Here is a 22,746-nt window from a genome sequence, read left to right on the forward strand (position 1 = left end):
ATACCGTATGTGGGACATAGAGGCACAGGATCAGCTACATAGTGAGGTTGAGGTCAACTTGGGCTACACGAGACCCTGTCTCAAAAAAAAAAAAAAAAGGTGGTGGAAGTTAGAGAGATGGTTCAGTCGTTAAGAGCACGTTGCAGGGGTTGGGGATTTAGCTCAGTGGTAGAGTGCTTGCCTAGCAAGCACAAGACCCTGGGTTCGGTCCTCAGCTCTGGAAAATTAAAAAAAAAAAAAAAAAAAAAGAGTTTTGCCAGGCAGTGGTGACACGCGCCTTTAATCCCAGCACTCGGGAGGCAGAGCCAGGCAGATCTCTGTGAGTTCGAGGCCAGCCTGGACTACAGAGTGAGTTCCAAGAAAGGCGCAAAGCTACACAGAGAAACCCTGTCTTGCAAAACCAAAAAAAAAAAAAAAAAAAAAAAAAGAGCACCTTGCTGCTGTGTATCAGAGTTGAGATCCTAGTACCCACGCAAGGTGGCTCACAAAAACTTGTAACTACTTCTGAGGGTTCTAATGCCCCTTTCTGGCCACCATGCAAACTCACATATACACATGCATATACCCACAGATAACATACTCATAAAGTAAAATTCTTTTTTTTTAAAGAAAGAAAGTAAAATTGCATATACATGAGATGATATGCTTATTTATTTTCATATGCATAATTAATTATTGGCCAAATATTTGATAGTGCATGAAATCTTTGCCCTTTTCAGAGTTATTGGTATTCTGATTTTATAGCCATCAATAAGAATGACAACGCAAGAAAAAAAATAAATAAAATAAATAAATAAATAAATAAAAAAGAATGACACTTCCAATAAATACATAGCATAAAACAGCAGAAGCTGCCGGGCGGTGGTGGCGCACGCCTTTAATCCCAGCACTCGGGAGGCAGAGGCCGGCGGATCTCTGTGAGTTCGAGGCCAGCCTGGGCTACCAAGTGAGTTCCAGGAAAGGCGCAAAGCTACACAGAGAAACCCTGTCTCGAAAAACCAAAAAAAAAAAAAAAAAAAAAAACAGCAGAAGCATGTTTAGGGCCATTTCAGAAATGTGGAAACCATTGTGGAAATGCTGTCCTAATCCGAAGGCAAATTCATTTAACATTTTTAAAATGAAACGAGTCAACAGTTCAAATGGCGATTTTAAAATCAAACACTCTAACGTAAAGCAATTCAAACATATACTAACTGGGTACTTAAATGCTGAGGAATGATCATAGGAAAATGCTGTTGTTTTCTGTAATTAAACCATTATGTCTCTGTAAATGCAGAATGCTTTATGCGGATAGTGAAGGCATTGCGATTCACAACACACAACAGTCTTGAATCTGAGCCGAGATGTCAGAGGCATCATCTGTTGGTGTTGCACGGCAACAAGTTCTGCTCAATGCAAAGTGCACATGTGGCGTGTTCAAAACCAAGGCACAGTGAGACACTTAACATAACATGCCTGTGCGTGGCCAGCAACTCTTCAGATTCATTATGTGTTTGATCTTTGAATTAAGTTTTGGTTACTGAATGTTCAGAAATCTGTTACCAAATAGTCCACAGCCCACATTCATCTATGTGACCCCAAAGGAGGTTGTGTATCACATTTTGAGAATCTACGCCCCAGGCTCATGTGTCTCCTATTTTACCTTTGCTATCAGATTGCCAAGACGATGCATTACTTCACATAGCAATATATAATGCGTGTGCACTTTGTATATGCACATGCACACACACACTCATGTGCAAAACTCTTCATCTCTAGCACAAGTATAAACCACTAGAGACAAAAATCTTTATTTCTTTAGCACTCCCCACCCGCTACCCCAGTATGCTTACATAGAATACTAAAATTATGGTGATGCTTTGGGGTCTAAATGTACATAACACCTCTGTTGTTATCTTGTATAAAGGTTTTATGACGACAGATGAAAGGAAATTATTTGACCACCTCAAATCGCCGCATCTGAAATACTGGGTTCCGTTCGTTTGGTTTGGAAATCTTGCCACGAAAGCCCGGAATGAAGGTAGAATCAGGGACAGCGTCGACCTACAATCATTGATGACCGTAAGTATTTAGTAAGCCATGAGAAAAAGATGCAAATTAGAACTCAAAGGGACCCTGGATATTAACAGGTCAGACCAAGAGGTCTGCTCTGTTCACTCCAGACTCCAAGGCGCTAGGAAGTCAGTGTGAAAACCCACGGTGAGCAGAACAGAGAGTGAGCAAGATGAACTCAGCTTCCTTGGAAGCCTGGCTGTCTGCACAGCACGCTCTGTGAGAGGCTTGTAGGAAAATGTTCAAGCCAGAATTGCCAAGGACGTTGAAGAGACACGTTGCCCATGAGCATTTGCTACCCCTTGCTTCAGGATTCTAGAATAAAATCCTTAGGTTTTGTTTGTTTGTTTGTTTTTCAGTGATGAGATGAAACCCAGAGTGCCTTTTGCAGGCTAGGCAAACAATCTTCCACTGAGCTGAACCCCCAGCACCCAGAATAAAACCCTAAGGAAGAATAAACCTCAATCTTTTCTCCCCACCCCAAATTTGAATAGTCCAAACTTAAATCAGTGTTCAGATGCTGTAAGGAACAAAACAACGTCTTGCTAAGTGAAAGGTCTCAGGATTCATGAGAGAAATGTATACAGTGGTGATCTGCTGTGGCAGCCCTGATGGTCTCTGGCTTGGATGAGGCTAAAATGAATAAACGGTTTCAAACTGAGGTCATATTAGATTCCAGTCTCATATGGATAAGGGACGAGATCAATGACTCCATCCTTCCTCTTAATAGATTTTCTATCAATATGAGCAGTTTTAAAGTCTCAATTTGTTGGGCAAAAGGCTTAGCATGTATTTATTTGTCTTTTCTAATATCTATAGTAGGAATGTTTTTAAGGAGAGGGAAAAAATGCTTGCCAAATGTTTCTACCAAAATACCTAGTAATTACTTATTTAAAATATTAACCATTTTAGCTTCCTATGAGCACTTGGGGCCAGTCTATACATCGAAGAGTGTGGGTTAGGAAAACGAGTTTATCCTTATAACATTCCATCTTTTCTTAATATTTATAAAAATATGTCCCAATGTCCTCATCATTTTTTTTTCCTTTTTACAAATGGCTCCATGGTATCCTTTGCTTTCTCATTCTCAGAACTTGCCTGGCAGCCTTAAGGCCAACTTACAAAGTTAGCCTTATCATTTCCTGACACATTCATCAACAGTGTGCCAGGGTTCTGAATCCCAGCTAATGTTTACTGCTGTGGCCATCGTGTTAGTAAAGTGTAATTTTATGTTTTGGGCTTAGGAGATGAATCGGTACCGCTCTTGGTGCAGCCTCCTGTTTGGCTATGACTGGGTTGGCATTCCACTGGTTTACACACAGGTACCAAATACTGTGCATGTGATTACGGTGGGGGCAGGGACAGGAGCATAGGAATCTGAGATCAATCAGATTGGGTGCCGCTCCTCTGGAGCCATCCACTTTATTTATTTATTTTTTTTTATTTTCTTGGTTTTTTTGAGACAGGGTTTCTCCGTGTAGTTTTGGTGTCTGTCCTGGATCTCGCTTTGTAGACCAGGCTGGCCTCAAACTCACAGAGATCCGCCTGGCTCTGCCTCCCGAGTACTGGGATTAAAGGGGTGAGCCACCAACACCCGGCCTCACTTTATTTTTCATTTAAACTTGCTGAACAATCAGGATCCAGGATCTACCTATCTTCACCCCTTCCCCAGAACGGGGGTTACAGGAACAAGCCGCCACTCCTGGCATTTTATATGGGTGCTTGGAATTGTGCTCAGTCTCTCGGGCTTGTGCTGCCATACTTTACGGACTGAGTTTTCGCCCCAGCCCCGTGCATGTGTTTTTTACTCCCACCTGCCCACTTTGCACTGTAGTTTCTGTGGGCAACTAGCACTGCCCTCTCTCTCGGGCTTCTCTCCGCTCCAGGTTGTCACTCTTGCCGTCTACACATTCTTCTTCGCATGCCTGATTGGAAGGCAGTTCCTGGATCCCACCAAAGGCTACGCGGGGCATGACTTAGATCTGTACATTCCAATCTTCACTCTCCTCCAGTTCTTCTTCTACGCAGGATGGCTCAAGGTAAGTCAATGATCTTGGTGCCCAAGGCACTCTGGAATTCCTCTTGTTCCAAACTCTCCACGTGAATCCTCTATGGAGTCTCTGGCAAACCGTTGTAATGAATAACTCAAAGGTAGACTTGATGTTTAATAGTTCATAGATGTGATTGCTTTTTCCATCGAGATGAAAGTGATGGGTAGAAAGGCTGGACGGCAGTACTTCATTATGCAAAGAGATGAGAACATTTCTCTTACAGCTATTGATTTTTCTGCAAGCCTCTGTGTGCTCCCATGAGGACTGAAGTAATGTAATTAAAATAATAAGTGCACCTGTGTTGTTTTTTAGGCACAACTGAGCAGAGGGAATGACAGTATAGCCTCAGCCTTTGAGAGCATATTCGAGCTTTAATACTGCAGCAGAAGATCGGTTCTGCTCCACTCCATAAATCATTTGCAATCCCCTGAGTTCCACTAGCCGGCCCACACGTTAATTGCATCCCGTTTCAAAAAAAAAAAAAAAAGCTCATCAGGATTAAAAGCAGAAACATCAGGATTAACGATGACATTTAGTTCGCCAGGAATCTAAAAGCATGTCAGAGTCATGAGAACAGCTCATCCTGTCACGGGTGTGGAACTGCGTCTGTTCCCACCACCAGCACTCCCAAGCCTCCCAAGATGTAATACGTGTGTAAATATCAGAAGCGTGATTCTCCATCACTCGACGTATGCGACAGGAAAGAAGTCAGAAACGGCAGTTTCCTTAAGTAAAGTGAAATCCAATCATACGTTCAAGGAGACTAACAAAACAGAATTTCCAAATACTTGGCCCACCAAACAGCCACCAGTGGTCAGGCCTTGGGGTTGGGACAAATACCCCTGCAAACACTAGTTCTTCTGTTGGTTTGAATCTTCATAATATGTTTGGCATTTTAAACTATACTCCAATGACGAACAGCATGTCCTTTAAATGGCAAAAATGTTTTTAGCCAGATGACAGTGATTTGTAATCATCTTTACCCACTTTCTCGGAGTGAGAAAGACCAAGAGAGGTGAATGGCTTCTCTTAGAGGGAAGAGGGACTCTGCTTCACCCTGAAATCACCACAGCTGAGCCAAATGCTCAACTGTCCTGTCATTCGGTTCCACTCTGGTCTGTGTTGTCCCATCCCCTTTGTCCTGCTGAGCTTTTTAACTGTCTGTCCGCTTTGTGTCCACATCAAGTGCTTGGCTGAACCAGGAAGAGGTTAGTGGCTCCTTTTTTTTTTCTGGTGAAGTGTCTAAATTCCTTTCCTCTATAAACTATTTTTAAAAGGCCAAATAGGAAAGGATAAGCCAGTGTCATAAAAGTGCGGGTCCCACACCAGTGAATTGTGTCTCCATTTGCAAAGAACTGCTCTATCCAAAGTATAGGAAACAAAACCTTTTTTTTTGTTTGTTTGTTTGTTTTTTTTGTTTTTCGAGACAGGGTTTCTCTGTGTAGCTTTGCGCCTTTCCTGGAACTTGCTTTGTAGCCCAGGCTGGCCTCGAACTCACAGAGATCCTCCTGCCTCTGCCTCCCGAGTGCTGGGATTAAAAGCATGCGCCACCACCGCCCGGCTAGGAAACACATCTTGATCTTTCTTTCTGCAAACGGTGCCGTCCAGTAAAGCCATCTTCGTGACATACTCAATGCACAGATGTGTCACTGTGACTACTAAATATAGACTACAATAAGATATACAAGACGGATGCTATAAATGTGAAAAATACGAACATAACAAAAATATTTTCAGGGTTGAAATGATGGCCTATTTCATTTAAGCAAAACCTCAGGGAAGAAGAGGAAGACAGCCCTTTACCACACAGCGAAGGATTTCCACAGCTATTGCAAGGAGGTTTACTAAGGCAGAGGCTTCTAGACTCAGGCTTTCCCCACTGCAGGGCTCTGGTTCTCCACCCTGGCCATGCGCTAAGCTCTCCTGTGGCTGCCTGGACTCAGCCTCACTGAGTAAATCAGTGTCTAGAGGAGGGACCCAGGTATCTGTTTGCTGGGGGTGGGTTTTGTTTGGCTTGCTTAGTTTTGTTCTGTTGAACTTCCGGGAGTGAGTCCCACGCACAGTGGAGGTTGGGAACAGCAGCTAAGTGGTTTAACTTAAATACTGAAGGCCAAGAGGGTAAAATTTCCTTATTTTTTTTTAATTCCATGTGACTCTGTGTATTTGTGTTGTGTGTTGTGTGTGTGTGTGTTTGTATATGCATGTGAGTGTGCAGGGGTGTAAACCCGTCTGAACATATGTAGAGGCCAGAGGACAAGGTTGAGTCCCTCTCTCTCTCTCTCTCTCTCTCTCTCTCTCTCTCTCTCTCTCTCTCTCTCTCTCTCTCTCTCCCCTCTGTCTTTTTCTCCTATTGCCTTGAAACAGAGGTTTTTTTGGTTTTTTTTTTCACTCAACAGGAAGCTTACTCTTTCACTAGGCTGGCTGGCCAGACAACTCCCAGAGTCGATCTATCTCCATCCCTACGTGGCTGGTGTTAGCAGGCATGCTCAGCCATGCTTGGCTTTTCACATGGGTGCTGGGGATTTGAACCCAGGCCCCCTGTGTTTGCAGCCTAAGCACCCTTACCTACTGAGTCATCTCCCCAACCCCAAGTGGGCAGAGTTTTCACCAAATGGTCTCAGAATCTAGAAACTAATCAAACGATACCTTTATTTTGTTCACTTAAAAGTTTTCTTCCCATCTGGAACCAATGTAATACCTACCCCCCTACACACACACACACACACACACACACACACACACACACACACACATATTCACAAGTTTAAAAAAATCAAAGAAAATGGTTCAAAGAGGTTACATTTGACATCTAAGGCTCTCGTTTAAAAAGCTATTCCATTCAGAAACATGGTAAGAATATTTAATATAGACCAAATGTTAGATGATATATGTTCAGAAACCAGCTAAACGACTCACAGGAAAACTAGAACTTAGTAGATGAGAGTAAATCTTTCACATAAAACTAGACAAGCCTCCGGGTCCAGCCTGTTTCTAGCTCTCGGGTGCAATCACTCAGCATTTATGTCTCATACCTGTTTTTTGTCTCGTAACTGTTTGTGACTCATAATCACCTTTTATTGCGATTCATGTTTCATTGCCGTTTAACGTCATGTTATCAACTGGGCCCTTACAGACTGCTTGAAAGATCAGAGAAAGTAAGTGCCTTGCACATCGTTAACGGCCCTTCCATATTCACGGGTTCGCTTTGGCTCCACCGGGCTCCTGGGGGAGCCCTGGGGGAGGAGGGCATTGCTGTCTAGACAGACAGGTCCGTTTGCAGAGCGTGCCCACGAAGGGGCTCGCTTGGAGATCAACATCTGTAGACCACCCTCCCGCCCTGGAGGCTGCATATTACAGGGAAAGGGATGACTAAGGCAGGGGTCACCCTCCATTTCCTTCTCGGTCTTCACACGCGCTGCCTCCATTTATCCCGTGTTCCCAACCGCAGGTTGCCGAGCAGCTGATCAACCCTTTTGGAGAAGACGATGACGATTTTGAAACAAACTGGTGCATCGACAGAAACCTGCAGGTTAGAGGAACTTTTCTGTCCTTTGGGAACAATAACGATACATCACGGGTAAATAGATCCTGGATGCGGGTTCCCGGACTTGAGATCTTTAGTCAAACGTGAAAAAAGCCTGACCATTCCCTGCATCATTCCTTCTGGAACCTAAGATGTCCTGGATCGCATTTCCGGCACCGTTAAGTTGATTTTTCTCTGTGAGTTTTGCTTGTGTTGTCTGTCTTCTTCTGTCCAGTACGGAGCAATATTTTAATCGGTTTTTCTCAGCTACTTTGATTTGTCATCCAGAGACGACAGTGACATACAATGGCATCCAGGCATAATCTCTGTGAATTCCTGAACATAGTCCACCAGGCCCCAGTGATCAGTTGTGCATGCGGGGTGGGAGCGGAGGCCACACTGGCTTCGTTCTCACGTCTGCAGCCATGAGAGGATGCCCTTACCCCAACGTAGCGCTGTTCCTGCAAGCTGCTCATAAAGGCATGAGGGAACTCTCTTTCTAGGCAGGGCTCCCCTCAGAACCTGCATCTGAGGGCCTTTACCCCGTCCGTCCGTCTGTTTGAAGCCCTGCCAGTCTGTCGGGGAAGAAGCGTAATGTTTCTCCCTGTGTGTCAGAACTGGATTCCCAGAGGCTTAATGGTTTATTTGTCACTCTGCCTAAGCCAAGACGGAGAGGTCGCCACCGTCATGCAGGTCCGGTGATACACTACTTCTCCAAACACACAAATGTAGACAGGCCTGGTGGCATAGGTCTGTAATTTCAGCACTCGGTAGGGTTGGGAAAGGAGAATTACAAGTTCGAGAGTGGCCTGAGATACATGCTGAGACCTTATTTGAAAGGAGGAAGGAAGGAGAGAGAGAGACAGACAGACAGACAGACAGACTCAGAGACACAGAGAGAGAGACAGGAAGGAAGGAAGGAAGGAAGGAAGGAAGGAAGGAAGGAAGGAAGGAAGGAAGGAAGGAAGAAAGAAAGAAAGAAAGAAAGAAAGAAAGAAAGAAAGAAAGAAAGAAAGAAAGAAAGAAAGAAAGAAAGAAAGAAAGAAAAAGAAAGAAGGAAAGGTGGGGCACACAAGAAGTGGTGGAAGACAGAGGTGTGTCTGTGGGTTGTAGAAGGAAGGGCTGAGAACGTTCACCTCTCTGTACTATCTGGCATTGAATGGCGCCTGTCAGGAAGCCACCAAGACAGTACTGTACCTGAGAAAAGAAGAGAAAGGAACTTTGCAGATGACACGAAGCTCCATGCCGGAGCATGTGGACAGAGGGTGAAACAGGACCTGCCCAGAGAGCGGACAGCTCCACGCCTCCACTTACACCATGGCCCCGAGTTTGTGAGCAGAAAAGAACACGTAGGAGTTCCTGCAGCGGCCTCATGGCAGCCAGTCTGTCTCTGGGCCTTCGTATTTTCACTCAGACAGTGTCCTATTCTCCAGCTCCCTTCCACCTGTGGGAAACCCCTCCCATCTAAGCGGGTCTAACAATATGACGACGGTTTTAGGTCTCTCTTTTAGCTGTGGATGAAATGCACATGAGCTTACCCAAGATGAAGAAGGACATTTACTGGGATGATTCTGCCGCGCGGCCACCGTACACCCTGGCAGCTGCTGACTACTGCATACCCTCGTTTCTGGGCTCAACGATCCAAATGGGGTAAGCGAGTTTTTAAAAACCTTTGATACTTAGGAGAACGTTTAAAAATGTATCGCGTGTATGTATGTATGCATGAGGACATGATCGAGGAGGCCTGAGCCATGTTGGGCACGTGGAGGTCAGAGGTCAACTCTGTAGCATCTGTTCTCTCAATCCACCTCTGTATGGGTTCTCAGGATCACTCAGGTCATCAGGCTTAGGTAGCAAGTACCTTTATCCACACACACATTTCTGGCACAGATATGAATGATCGTGGGGCCATCTCTCAGCTGAGTTCCACACATATATACAATGAAATATGATCAAATCCACCCTCCATTTTCCTCTCCAACATCCCCAGTATCCCCCCTAAAAACATCTGTCTCCCATCCTCATTATTATTTTCTTTTGCTTTCTTCTCCTCCTGCTCCTCCTCTTCTTCCCTTCAAAGTGTCTTATTAATGCTGCCAATGTGTATGCTAGAACATGAGAAACCTATCAGCAGTCACATCCTCCAAAAAGAATGATTCTCCCTCCCCCAGCTCTACAGTAAGGGGTAGGGCCTTAGATGCACACACACACACACACACACACACACACACACACACACACACACACACCGCTTTGTGCTGGAATTCAGGCTGGCTTTATCTTGTACAGGTCTCGTGGTTTTGAGGCAGGTGCATGCCCCATTGTTTCTGGTATGCCCTGTCCTCTGTCCAGCAGCATTCTGGCTCCTGACTCCCCGCACGCACATGTCTGGCCTCTATCCTGTTCCTGTACAGCTTTGCTCTTGGTCAGACATCTCCAAATCCTCATGAGTAATGGTTTGTGGCACCCTTCTGCCAAAGGGGCCTCTGAAGCTAAAAGTCCTTCGAGAGCCAAAGCAAGGGATGGCTGAAAGTGGCATTTCAGGAGCTGTGGTAAATGATGAGAGACACTCAGGCACCAGGAGACCCATGTAGGTGCCCACCAAGCTCAGCTTAGAGAAGGTTGCCCACAGTAAGACAGGCTTGCTTCCAAGACTGGACCCTCCCATCCTCCCAGGCCACCAGGGTCCTGACCCCAGCCTCTTGCTCGCTAAAGCACTTGCCATGCAAGCGTAAGGTTCTGAATTCAAATCCCCAGCACCCATGTAAAGACAGACACAGTAGTACACACCTGTAATCCCAATGTTCCTACGGCAAGACGGAAGCTTGAGAGCCGGCTGGCCTGGTGTACACAGTAGTGAGAAGTGGAAGGTGAGGACCAACACTTAAGACGGTCCTCTGACCTCCACATGCGTGCTGCGGCATATGTTCGTGAACACTTACACACACAAGTGCACACACACACATATACAAAATCTGAGTGGAGCACCCAAATTAGAAACAGTGCTATAAATACACTGGCCTTGAGATTTAATAATTAGTAATAATTACTGCATCATCATCAATCTCCATTTGACAAGCCCTACCCTGTGAACTAACCGAACGATGAAAAGGTCATCTTCCGTGTTTGAATCCTTCCCATTATCGTACCCGAGATCACTTCAGGGACATCTTTAGTTTGCTCTTTTGTCGTGATATGAAACTCTTTGTGACGACTGTTAAGAGGTGTCTTTTTATCCATTTAACAATGAAGAAACTGTTAACCAAGACTAAGAAAACTTCTGAAACCCACAAAAGAGGACCTGTCCACAGAATTCACATGGAAACATACCCAAGACGTAAAATGAAAATTGGTCTTGGTCGCACAATAATAAACACTTATACACCAGGCCTGTAATCCCAGCATGTGAGAAGTTAAGGCCAGTCTGGCTACAGAGTGACTCCTCAGATTCACCCAGTCTCAAAAAATCAATCAGTTAACCAATTAACTAATGAGAAAATAGCACTTATAGAACTAAGTTTACTAAAACAAGATATACCACTAGTGTAAGTGTTTAAATACAAGCAGTATTGTGTTTTACACATATCATTTATATGTGTGTACATATGTGTATATTTATGTATGTACACACATATATATGTATATATTATAGATATGATATATATATGCATGGTTTAAAAGACAACAACATCCAAAGTTATCTGCTACTACAAAGTAGAAGGAGAATGCTTTTATCTTCATGTGATAGCATCCTGGGTCACTCCAGCAATCCATTTTTCTTTACTTGACATTACCCATGTTGGAGACGATGAGGAATTCAGTCTATGGAAATTAAAGACCTGAAGTCTCATAAATCCCTTTAATCCCGTCACGAAAATCAAAACAGCCAACAGAAAGGGAGCAGTCGTCCCTGGAGCGCTTTAGAAGGACACCAACAAGCTGTCCACTGTAACAGTTAGAGAGAGGATCGCAGGCTGGAGAAGAGGGGCTGTGTCTGCTCGTGGACTGGAGGACACGAGTGTGCTAGCCGTGCATGCTCTCTGTGCAGCTGGCGCAGGCATGCTCAAGCGCCTGCCTGCAGACTGCTCGCTACTCCCATTTAAAGAGGATTATCTTATTGAATTTTTCTGAGGTTAAAGAATATGCCCCTCCTCCTCACATTTGCAGTAATCTAGAAGGATCTATGTGGCAAACGGATCCATTTAGTAGAGAGGAGAAATTGCCTAGTATGCTAAGAATTCCTTCTAGTTAGAAATGGAAGAATTTAAGATTTATTTGGTACCGGGAAACTAACCCACTGTGTTGAAAAAGATGACTCTTACTTATCTGTCTGTATGCCAGAACTTCTAAGCATGTTTACCATACCATAATCCCCATTTTCTAATTATACAAGCACACACCAAATGTATACAAAACATCCAAGATAGTGCAGTAGAGAACACTGGCTCAGATACAGGAAAATAAATATTGTAGCGAGCAAAGATCTTACTAAAGTTCATCAAATGTATTTCCAGACTGGTGTTTTCAGTAATCATGTCTTACTTAGCCAACTATGTTCAAATAGTTTATTTTAGCTTTATAAGAAAATACATAGTCTGGTTTATACAATCGCAGGCTCGTGTTATAAACCACTAAAAATAGCTCAAGTTCTAAATCACTAACTTCTACAAAAATGTACTCTTGGCACATTGATTTTTCTTTCCCTTAATGTACCAGAAAGGAAGGAGAGGCAAGAAGTAGAAGATGAATGTGCATTAAGTTCATCATTTTAGAGATGGGGATTCTCGGTCTGCCAACATGGGGTCACCTTGCTGCTCAGTTCTTACCTTTAAATGGTACCAGAGGTGTGCGTGTCTTAATTATCTTTTCCAAGAGAACATCTCCAGGATACAGTAGTGTTCAGGAAGAGGGCTTGGCTGTAATGTAGGCAGTAGGGTGAAATTAGATATGCCTCGGGAAAGGTGTGGTAGACCAAATTTGTCATAACTCTTGGCCTGAACTCTCAAATTGGCCACAAGGAGATGGTGGGAAGGTCAAGGATCGAGTGCAGGTTCCAACCTAAATGCCTCGCAAGATGCTCTACTCCTAGGAACTGCTTGCCAGAATGGAGCAGAGGGAAGTCTGGGTGGTCATAATATTCTGGTCATTGAAATTTCCTCATAATCCTTAGCCCCTGGCCTCCCAGCTCAGAGTGAGAGTTACTTGTCCATTTGTGAATTTGTGGTTGCAGCTTTGGCTGTCATTCCGCCATGAGCAAGGTGAAAAATAAGAGTGTTCTATTCTAATGGGTCCAGTACCTCTGGGGCCCGTGTCTAACTGCTCCTCCGCACATGCCTCTGCCCTGATAGGTTCTCAGGCAAATCACCAGCGCTAGCCAGTGTAGACACCCAACCTTGAGAGCACTCCAATTTTAAAACAATAAAGTTGACATGGAAAAAATAGAACTCACCGTATTAAGTATCATTCTCCTAAGCGCCTCATTTCAGTTATGTTAAGATGACTTTTTATTATTTGAATTTAAATCGCCAAAACACCACTTCAAAAGTGGAACAAAGAATGGCCAGCATGGTGGGGCTTGCCTTCCATCTTCCCGAAGCTCTGTAATCAATTACATCATTACACATTAGGACAGAGTAGCTTTGAAAAACCAACCAACCAACCAACCAACCAACCAATCAACAAACAAACACATTGTCTTCCAAGTCATTTGCCAAGGCTATGTTGGTCTTCATATATCAGATATGCCCTAAGAAGGAAGCACTGTGCTGTGGTCTTTGGAAGCCAGGCTCTTGCCTCTCCCTTGTTATAGTAACGGAGAGGATGAAGATTGTTCTGCACCCTGCGCGGGCTTCTTAACAGTCCCCACTGCTCACACCCTTAGCTCTGGGGCTGACGGTCTTGTGGGTGTTCAACAGATGCTTGGAAATGCTGGGTTTGGTTATTATTTTTTCAACATTGGATATGAAAATAGCTCCAACTGAGACATCCCTCCGCCCTGCTGCATGCTTCCGCTCCTACCCTTCCTCTCTCTTTCAAAAGCAGACTGTAAACCCTTCTCATCCCCATGTGTTCTGTATTGGTGTATGGGTGACTTACAGAGTTAGCAGTGTCTAACAAATGGCACAGAAGAACTACTGAAAGGCCAGGGCAGAGCAATGCCGTCTCCATCCAGAACTCCGGTCGTGTCGTCAGCCCTGGCTTCCCACCGCTGAATTTCCCAGCCCCTGCCAGCCCTTGTCCATCCTCTCCACACACACACACCCAGGGCCCTGGCCTTACTGTTGAATAGCTGCTAAGTCATCCTATCTAAGCTTTTCAACTGTCTGGGGAGGCTCCCAGCTGCCGTGACAGTTTTTAGAGAACTCTTTCAAAGGAGAAAAAGGGCTTTCGGGCAAGCAAGCGTTATCACTTGCTCAGGCCCCTGGGGACTGCTTCGGAGAGTTGCCAGTGATCGGCAGAATCCTTTCCAGGGCTCCCGTGCTTCAAAGCTCTCCGACACGTGCCCCCCCCCCCCTTTTCATCTCCCAAGCCACATGGAAGGCAGGGCAAGTGTCACCCCTATGGCTTTTACTGCGTGTGATGCTAAGTCCCAGAGAGTCATAGGAGTCTGCCAACGTCGCACAGCTGGTGTCAGCCTGGGCAGCAGCAACCTGTCAAGTGCTCAGAGTGAGTCACCTGTCCCACTGTTGGAACTAGTGGTTCCGTGGCCCCTTCTGTCAGTGTCCTCCTGCCTCTAATTACTCATCTGTCTCGGTCCAAATGAGTTCTGAAACACAAACTGTTTCAGCTGGCCATCCCTAGCACGAGGTAATATAATGAGAGTGCTCCTGTCCTGTCCTGTAATGCCCCGGCTATGATTGTTTAAGTGCTGTTACATCTACGCCTCTGGCGTGGACTAAAAATACACTTTAAAAATTAAATAAGAGTGCAGGTGTGTTCGATCCCCAGCTCGTCACCCACCAGGTATGGTGGTATAACCCCGGTACTAGGGAGGTGGAGGCAGAGGTTCAGTTTGACGTCTCTCCGTAGTGAGATGAAGGGCGGCCTAAAGTACATGGGACTTTGTCTCGTTGTATGACACACGCTTTCATCTTCAGGGCATTCTGTTCTTAAACTGAGTCTCTACATACCAGAAACGAGAACATGGAAAACCACGACTGTAAAGAGAAAGGAGGGCAGGCTTCCGGTTCAGCAACCATCTTTGATGCCAGCACTCAAAAGAAAGGTTATTCATTCCATAATACTAGAGAGCTGTGCTCCGCTCTGTCCTGGCCCAAAGACCTTGAGGACACCTCTCATTACATCATCACGAAATACGTGACACCCCCAGTGTCCTTCCAAAGGTCCAGCTTCAGGCTGGAAGTGTGGGACGTTTCCAAGGCATGTTTCCTACCGTATGCATTCATCAACATTGCTGTTCACATGCCTTTCCCATGCAGGCAAGACCCAAACCACACAATTTCAGCCTGGAGGACAAAGTCCAGACCCTCACAACATAACCCAAGACTGTCGTCCCAGCCATGACCAACACCATCCCATTTCACACCAACTCAAACGCACGCTAATTCCCGCTAGCTTATTTGGGAGTCACTGCTTTGGCATGGAATGTTCCATCCCTGCTTCATCACGGTAGTTCTAACTCTTTGCAGAAAACTTGCCAGCACAGAAACTTGATTTCAAATGTAGCTATTTATATGCATACCTTCTCCCTCCTTTAAAATAGTAAGTAATAATGTATATGATATAGCAAATCATTCGCAGTAGAGGCTTGGTAAATTTAGCAGCTGAATCTCGTGTGTCCACACCGCAGTCTTATGAGGCAGGAAAGGCCAAAGGGGTCTCCTTGGCAGGCCTCCCCAGCATGGGTCAGTTAGCTGAGCTTTTCCCGATCTGCTCATGGCTGGTTTCACTTTCTCCAGTCTGACTCAGGGGCTTATTGTGCTTGGCGTAGGTGAGTACACGTCACCACTACACTAGTGCACAGTCAGAGCTTTTTTCCTTTTTTGCACTTATTTGGTGTGTGTGTGTGTGTGTGTGTGTGTGTGTGTGTGTGTGTGTGGTGTGTGTGTATGTGTGTATGTTTGTGTGTGTTTGCCTGTGTGTGTGTGTGTGTGTGTGTGTGTGTGTGTGTGTGTGTGTGTGTGTGTTGAGCATACACAGGCCTTTATGTATATATGGAAGTCAGAGGATAAGTTACCAATACCTGCCCTCTCCTACCATGTGGGTTCCAGAACCCAGGTCCTCCAGACAGGCAGCAAACGTCTTTATCCACCGAGCCATCTTGCTGGCCCAGTTGGTCTTGTTTTGTTTGCTTTTTCCACAAAGTTTTAAAATAATATTAATACACATGGCTTTTTTCCCCCTAGAAGACCGTGTCCCTCTTACCAGGTAGGAAAACAACCTTAGATGCAGTTAAGGGAAATAACCCGAAATAAATAGTCAACGTCCCAAGTAGAGGGCATGTGCCTGTCCTATAAAGAGAAAGTGCCAGCTTGACCTCATGTCCCCAGCACCTCCAGTGTGGCAGTCTCAGTGAGCAACCATGCTCCTCGCTTCCCTGTGTCCTCCCCAGCTAAGTAGATGGCTGTGAAGTGTGACTAATTAGGTCCTGCGAGCTGACCTAATGAAACCCAATGAGCAGGGTCACTGGGGCCACCGAAGCATGAGTCTGCATCTCCCAAGGCCACGTAACAGGATCCGCACCGGCTCTGGAGGGAGGGTCAGGAGACTCTCTGGTAGCCAAGGACATTGCTGGGGCTTTGGAATAACAGCGTGAGGTTGTAATCGAGCACCATCCCGGGACATTTAGCTAGGTGATCATTTCATCCATCTTTTATTCATAAACACAGGGACACGTCGTCTTCGGCAGTTCACTTTGCACTGGTCGGGTCCCGCCTGCATTCTACCAGCCTTTTCCTCTCTGTCATGGAAAACGCACCTGGCATGAGACATCTTGTCACCATGGATGTCATTGCCCACCCTGGACTGGCACAGGAGGGAACGGTTGCTCCCTAAGCCAACATGAGCAACTGGCATTTCAGGGCAAATGTTTGAGGTGCTCTTCGAACCCCCATGAAGGCTGACGTTGACAGAGATGTGGGACAACCCTGGAACCTGAGGCAGGAGTAGACCTCACGGCCACATGGGCTTCGTTCATTGCCTCGTGGGCTCGTTTTATTTAAGCCTTGCAGGAGGTTAAAAAGAGTAGATTCATTGTCCTGCTTCTTAAATGTCAGCATTTCAGTGGGAAATCCTTAGCCATGGCAAATCCTTCTCCCGGGGAGACCCCAGCCACAGAGAGAGCCCGCCTCACCTCCACATCTCCTTCCCGTGATGTGCTGACCTCTCCTCCCTCAGCCCTACCTGAGTAGCAGAAATGTCAAGCTTTTCCCAGACATGTCTCAGTTCCTTCTGAGGTCTGCGTGTTACTCACGATCCTGTTCCGGGCTCTAGTGTGTCCTTTGATACCCGGGTGGCAGGCCTCACTAGCTAGTCAGGCGTAATGAATCTCCCGGACCTGGAGAACCTGTCTGTGAAGTGTTGGTAACAGTAGCAACATGAACTGATATGATTATCGTGATAGTGAAATGAGCATTAGCTGTTTTTTGTGTGTCCCCCCTCTTTTGCATAGCTAAATGAGCAGTAGCTGTTTTGTGTGTGTGTGTGTGTGTGTGTGTGTGTGTGTGTGTGTGTGTGTGTGCGTGTGTGCCCCCTCTCTCTTTTGCATTTAGTGGGGGAGGGGGACACCCCAAGGCGCATATGCAGCGGCACAAGTCTGGAGGTCAGAAGGCAACTTTGTAGCGTCTGTTTTCTCTTTCACCTTTGCTCAGGTTCTTGGGGTCACAGCCACGTTGCCGGGCTTCCGCAGCAAACACTCTGTTCACTGAGCCCACCTCACCCGTCCTTCCAGCCTCTTGAGTTTAGCTATGTCCCATTATTTTTTCTAGAGGGAGGGGAATGATGGGTCCCGGGGACATCCGTCTTTCCTTCAACTCTAATGAAAACAAAAGAACACAACGTTTGGTGCAGTGTATCCTAACATTCAAGTTTCTAGATCAGTAATCTTCAGAGTGTGATCTGGGAACCCCCTGAAGGTCACCAACACTCTGGGAGGGAATCCGTATGGATGAAACTATTTTGGGGTGGTATTCTCTCACTTTCATTCTTTTCTAAGTGTACGAGAAGCCCCTCTGATCTACTATTTTACTTCCACAAACTGCAGTTACACAGAGTCAACCATCGTCCAAAAATAGGAAACGGGAGGTTGCAGAAACAAACAATTCACAGACTTTAAATTGCATGCCGCTCTGAACAGTGCGAGGATATCCTGAGCCATCATGCTAGATCTCGCCTGGGCTGTGAACCAGCCCTTTGTCCAGTCCGTCTACCTATAGTGCGTGCCCTACCTGCGCCTCACTTACTAGCCAGCTCCGTCATCAGACCAACGGGCACGGCATCCCAATGCCTGTGTTCAAGGATACCTTAACTTATTAATCTGCCTAACACACAAGAGCAGTGATGTTGGCAGTATTTGGCTATATCTAAGAGAAGGTGTAAAATGTGTCCCTTGAGTGAAAAAAATGAAAGCTTTTGATTAATGAAAAAAATATACCAAGTTTATTAATGCAGACAAGAATGAATCTTCTACTCATGATATTGTTAAGAACGGAAAAATAACCCACGCTGGTCTCGCTGTCACGCTTGAGGCTGCAAAAAGCCTGGCTGGATGGGCGAGATGGCTCGGCAGGTAAAAACACTTGGCACACAAGCCTGATGACCTGAGTTGGATCCCTGGGCTCCACAGGAGAGGGAGAGAACTGACTCCTCACCAGGGGTCATTCTCCAAGCACATGGCACACTCACACGCAGGCACCACACAGAGAGACACATAGCAGTAATAAAATCAATTTTAAAACAAGTTACAGCCGCAGAGCCAAGCATGGTGGCACATGCCTGTGACCCTGAAATGGACAGCGGAGATAAAAGGATCAGAAGTTCAAATCATCCTTAGGCAATACTGCGAGTTTGAGGCAAGCCTGGAATACATGAGACTGTCTCTAAAGAAATAAAGTTATAGCCACGTGTGTAGTACATGTTTAGCTAAGATGGAAAAGGCATTACCACCTATGCTCTGGCACTATCTGGGAATCCACTGGAGATCTTGGAATGTAGCTCCCAGAGATGGGGGGGGGGGGGGCGGAGAGACCTTCTCTTCAGTGGAATTTCCTAGAGGCTACTAGATATACGATGATGTCATCACTTCGTCCTCAATGGAACATGCATGCGCATACATTCCTGCCTTTTACATTCCTCCGTTATCATTTTGGACGCGTTAATAGCAGTTGCCGTGACCCGCCCCTTCACTCTGAGACCCACCCACAAGTTAGTCCCACAGCTGCTCTGTCTCTTTTGTCCTGTGCTGCAGGCTGTCCGGGTCCGAGTTCCCCGCGGAGGACTGGCTGTGGAACTATGAGAAGCAGGGCCACCGGCACTCGGTGATGAGGAGGGTCAAGCGCTTCCTGAGTACCCACGAGCACCCCGGCAGCCCCAGGAGGAGGACTTTCGGCAGGCAGGCCAGCGACAGCTCCATGTTCTTCCCCCCGAGCCCAGCTCGGGATCTGCTGGATGTGCCCTCCAGAAATCCCCAGCGAGCCTCACCCACCCGGAAGCAACCCCAATCCCGAGAGGGCAGCCCTAAGCTGCATTCCAGCATGGGAGAACTGTCCACCATCAGGGAGACCAGCCGCACCAGCACTTTGCAGAGCCTGACCCCGCAGTCCAGTGTGAGGGCCTCCCCTACCAAAATGCCCCAGGTCCCTGAGGTCCTGATCACAGCGGCTGAAGCCCCCGGGTCCTCGTCAGACAGCCATCACCAAGACTCTGCTACCTCCATCTTGAGCCTCGAGTTCACTGGGGTACAGCCAAGCAGGACTAAACGGCAGGTAGACCCCTCAGGGAAGGCGACACCACCTGGGGACCCCAATCCCCAGACTGTTTCAACCAGTACCGAAAGAGACTTGTTCAAGTTTGAGGAAGATCTGGATGATGACAGATTCCCACAAAGGTGGAGCCTTCCAGAGTTACGGGACTCCAGGCACACCTCCCTGGGAAACTTAGGTCCAGATCCTATGACCCCCAGGCCTGCCCTCTTACTTGACACAGAAACATCCTCAGAGACCAGCGTAACCCATCCTGGGGCTGGTTCTAGGGTCTCTCCTGACGTCCTGTTCTTAATGGAAAACTTGGACACTAAAGAAACAGACATCCTGGAGTTTAACAGTGAGCACCCTGAAGAATCCCCTAAGGGAACGCCACAGCGCCCTAGGACCTGGTTCTAGCTCACCAGCCTGGGGACACCCCTCCAGGAGCTGGCCAGTGTTTAGAAACATGATCCTACTATACAAGCTACTTAGAACTCTGAAGGGCATTATGATCCTGCAAACTTCAAACACAACCACATCGTCTGTCTAGCGCAAAGGGGCTTTCACGGAAGTTGTATGGCCCAAAATGAATTCTCATAACCAAATAAGGGATCCCATATAAATGTACATGGCTTATACATCCATACATGATTAGCTTTGGAAAGGACCACACAGATCATAGCCCAATCCCCTAGAAGCAAAGGCCCAGACACAAAGGGTCCCGTTTCTTTCCTGTTTCCTCCCATACCTCTCTTCCTTTAGCCATAGAGACAAGGCTAGACCATGCATGCCCAGAGGCCCTTTCCACTTATAGTTATTTAACTGGATCTTCCTGACCACCTCACTCCTGCTTCCGATTATTATTATTACCATCTTTCCCTAACTCTTGAACTTCCTCAGCGTCAGAAAGCTCCCTTTCTTTTCAATTGACTATGTCTACCATCTGGTCATCCTTTTCCTCTCTTCCTCTTTATTCTCATACATCTTTCCTCCGCCCTTTCCCCGGGTCTAGCTCCTCCAGTGACTCTAATGTGTCCCTCTCTCCAGGTTATAATAGCTTCTCTTTCCATCTCTGTTGCTTACTCCCCATCACGGTGTTCACACCATGAGACACTGGTAATGACCGGTACAGGAATCTAACACACCCAACCCCCCATGCTTCCGGCTTTGCAGTAAGAGGTGTTATGTGTGCTGACGGTATACGCCATCTCAAACCTGCTGCTTCTGCTCCTTCACGTTGGACTCCAGAGAAGACCGAATCAAAGAGGGCATGAAATCCTCACAGCCAAATGCTACGTCACCAAAGGATGACATGGTTTGGATCGACTGAACTCATACACAGTCTTAAGCAAAAACACTCCAATTGTGTCACAGCGCGGGACCAGTAGGAGACTGGAGCGGTGTGGGCATTACAGGGTCCATGGCCGCACGAGGACAACAGACTGTTGCCAACTTCCTTTCAGAAGCTCTTAGGTTATGTTCTGCAAGCTCCCAGCTTTGAGAGGCTTTGCCTTTCCGAGTGCCATCTTTTCTACCTGTCATGTAACGAAGCTGGACGTGTGGCTTCAGAAGCAAGAAACTCTAACAGCGACCACTGGTTGGCTGACTCAGTGCCCCATGCAGCCGGATCTGAAGTCCCCGTATGAGTTCACAATCCTTGAAGGAGTCCTATGAGACTGACAGACCATCAGCTCCACTTTAAAGATGAAAACAGAGGCATTTCCTGACCTCACCTAGCCAGGCTTTAGCTGCTCAAGAACCCCACACGTCCTCGCTGTGCCACAGGAGGGCCTTGAGTCTGCTAGCGATTTGCGCCAAATTCTGGAGGACGCTTCAAGGTGGCTAATCACAGGTTTATGCCAAGAGGTGAGCAGCTTTTTGTCTTTGAGGGCCAATGGCAAGGGCCATGGTCCTCTTCTTGCCATTATAGAAGCCGGCAGGAACATCTTATTCCTTCCCCCACTACAGAGTCCTGATGTGCTGTGTTCTAATGACCACATTCACACAAAAGCTCAAATCTCAATGGGCCTCTGAAGGGGCAAAAAGCAATGACCCCTACCTTAACAGGCTTTTCTTAAAGGACTAACATGATATGTTATTAGAGGAAATGCTGTACATGCATGGTCCTCTATGCTGATCCACACCATCAACTCCCAAGAAAGGACTGTAATCCCCAAACCCTCCCAGACAGGCAGACTATGGGCTCAAGCCCCATTGTGTTTCTAAAAGGCCAGAACGACCCTTTCCCAGACACCATTGTCTTCACGGGCTTTTCTTGAGTGCTTCAATGTAAGCTGCCACCCCCCCCCACCCCATATACACGCACGCACATACACACACACACATCTGCTTCTCTTTGACTCTATCTCTTCCCTCAAATACAGGTTAAGTTTCTACTTAGCTGTCTTTGAAGTATAATCAATTTTCACTCTTAAACCCAAAGTTATCAACTATGCACTGAAAAATAATTTTATGGAGAAATGGGAAGGGGTTCATTTGTCTATTCCTGGGCCCCTCTTCTCCACCTTTATTCCTGAGACTTATTCAAGCTCCTCAATATTTCTTCACATCTTGAGATGGCCTCTCCCGTTTTCTTCTCACGCTGAAAACTGAACCACGACTCGCCCAGTGAGCCCACATGAGGAGGTTTTTCCATTCTAAAACGAGTCTTTACCCTGCAGGGCCAGGGCTGCAAAAATAAAGGATTTATTCTCGTGTGCCCGATTTTTCACCTCCTGAGCTCTAGAAAATTCCACCTGTTAGACAAGCAGTCTTATGTCTCCATGACTTACTCTTCAGGGTTTGACCAATCCAAGAACAGGCTTATCCTGGTCGTGTATTAACCTAATCTGCATGTGAACACAGGATCTTACCTCTAAAATCCAAACCCAAACAAGCAAACGACAACAAAACCTTGAAAAAGAAAAGAGCAGGCAGGCCGGCAGGAAGTTAAACAGATACATGTCCTTCCGACCATCAGGTTCTCATCTACAAAATGGGCTGCTCTCTCGAAGGTTTCACAGCCTTTATTAGCCATCATGAGCGTTGAAGGGAAAGGTTGGGGACCTCAGATTGCCCTGTGTGACCCATAAGCCTGACTGTGACTGGTGCTCCAAGGGGTCATCACAGACTTCTCTTCTTACTATGAGTACCTGTGCTTCAGAGTCCCCTTTGTCTCTGGGATCTGATCTCTTTCATT

General features: G+C 46.3%; 1 protein-coding gene across 2 annotated transcripts in view; it reads left to right on the forward strand.

Annotated features, from left to right (window-relative positions):
* The window catches only part of Best3 (bestrophin 3), a 38,019-nt gene extending 17,755 nt beyond the window's left edge, over positions 1–20,264 (forward strand). The window contains exons 4-9 of one of the 2 annotated variants that reach the window (XM_052753769.1): positions 1,907–2,061; positions 3,297–3,374; positions 3,939–4,091; positions 7,552–7,632; positions 9,125–9,276; positions 19,052–20,264. In XM_052753769.1, coding sequence (XP_052609729.1) covers positions 1,907–2,061; positions 3,297–3,374; positions 3,939–4,091; positions 7,552–7,632; positions 9,125–9,276; positions 19,052–19,964 — 1,532 coding nt within the window. In that variant the 3' untranslated portion in view covers positions 19,965–20,264. Of the gene's footprint in view, positions 1–1,906; positions 2,062–3,296; positions 3,375–3,938; positions 4,092–7,551; positions 7,633–9,124; positions 9,277–19,051 lie in introns of those variants that run through there. The other variant, XM_052753770.1, reaches the window with a different exon arrangement.
* The last annotated feature ends 2,482 nt before the right edge of the window (positions 20,265–22,746 follow it).

The sequence above is a fragment of the Peromyscus californicus genome, unplaced genomic scaffold (genome assembly GCF_007827085.1).
Source record: "Peromyscus californicus insignis strain IS unplaced genomic scaffold, ASM782708v3 Scaffold_24__1_contigs__length_46423439, whole genome shotgun sequence".
Lineage (NCBI taxonomy): Eukaryota > Metazoa > Chordata > Mammalia > Rodentia > Cricetidae > Peromyscus > Peromyscus californicus.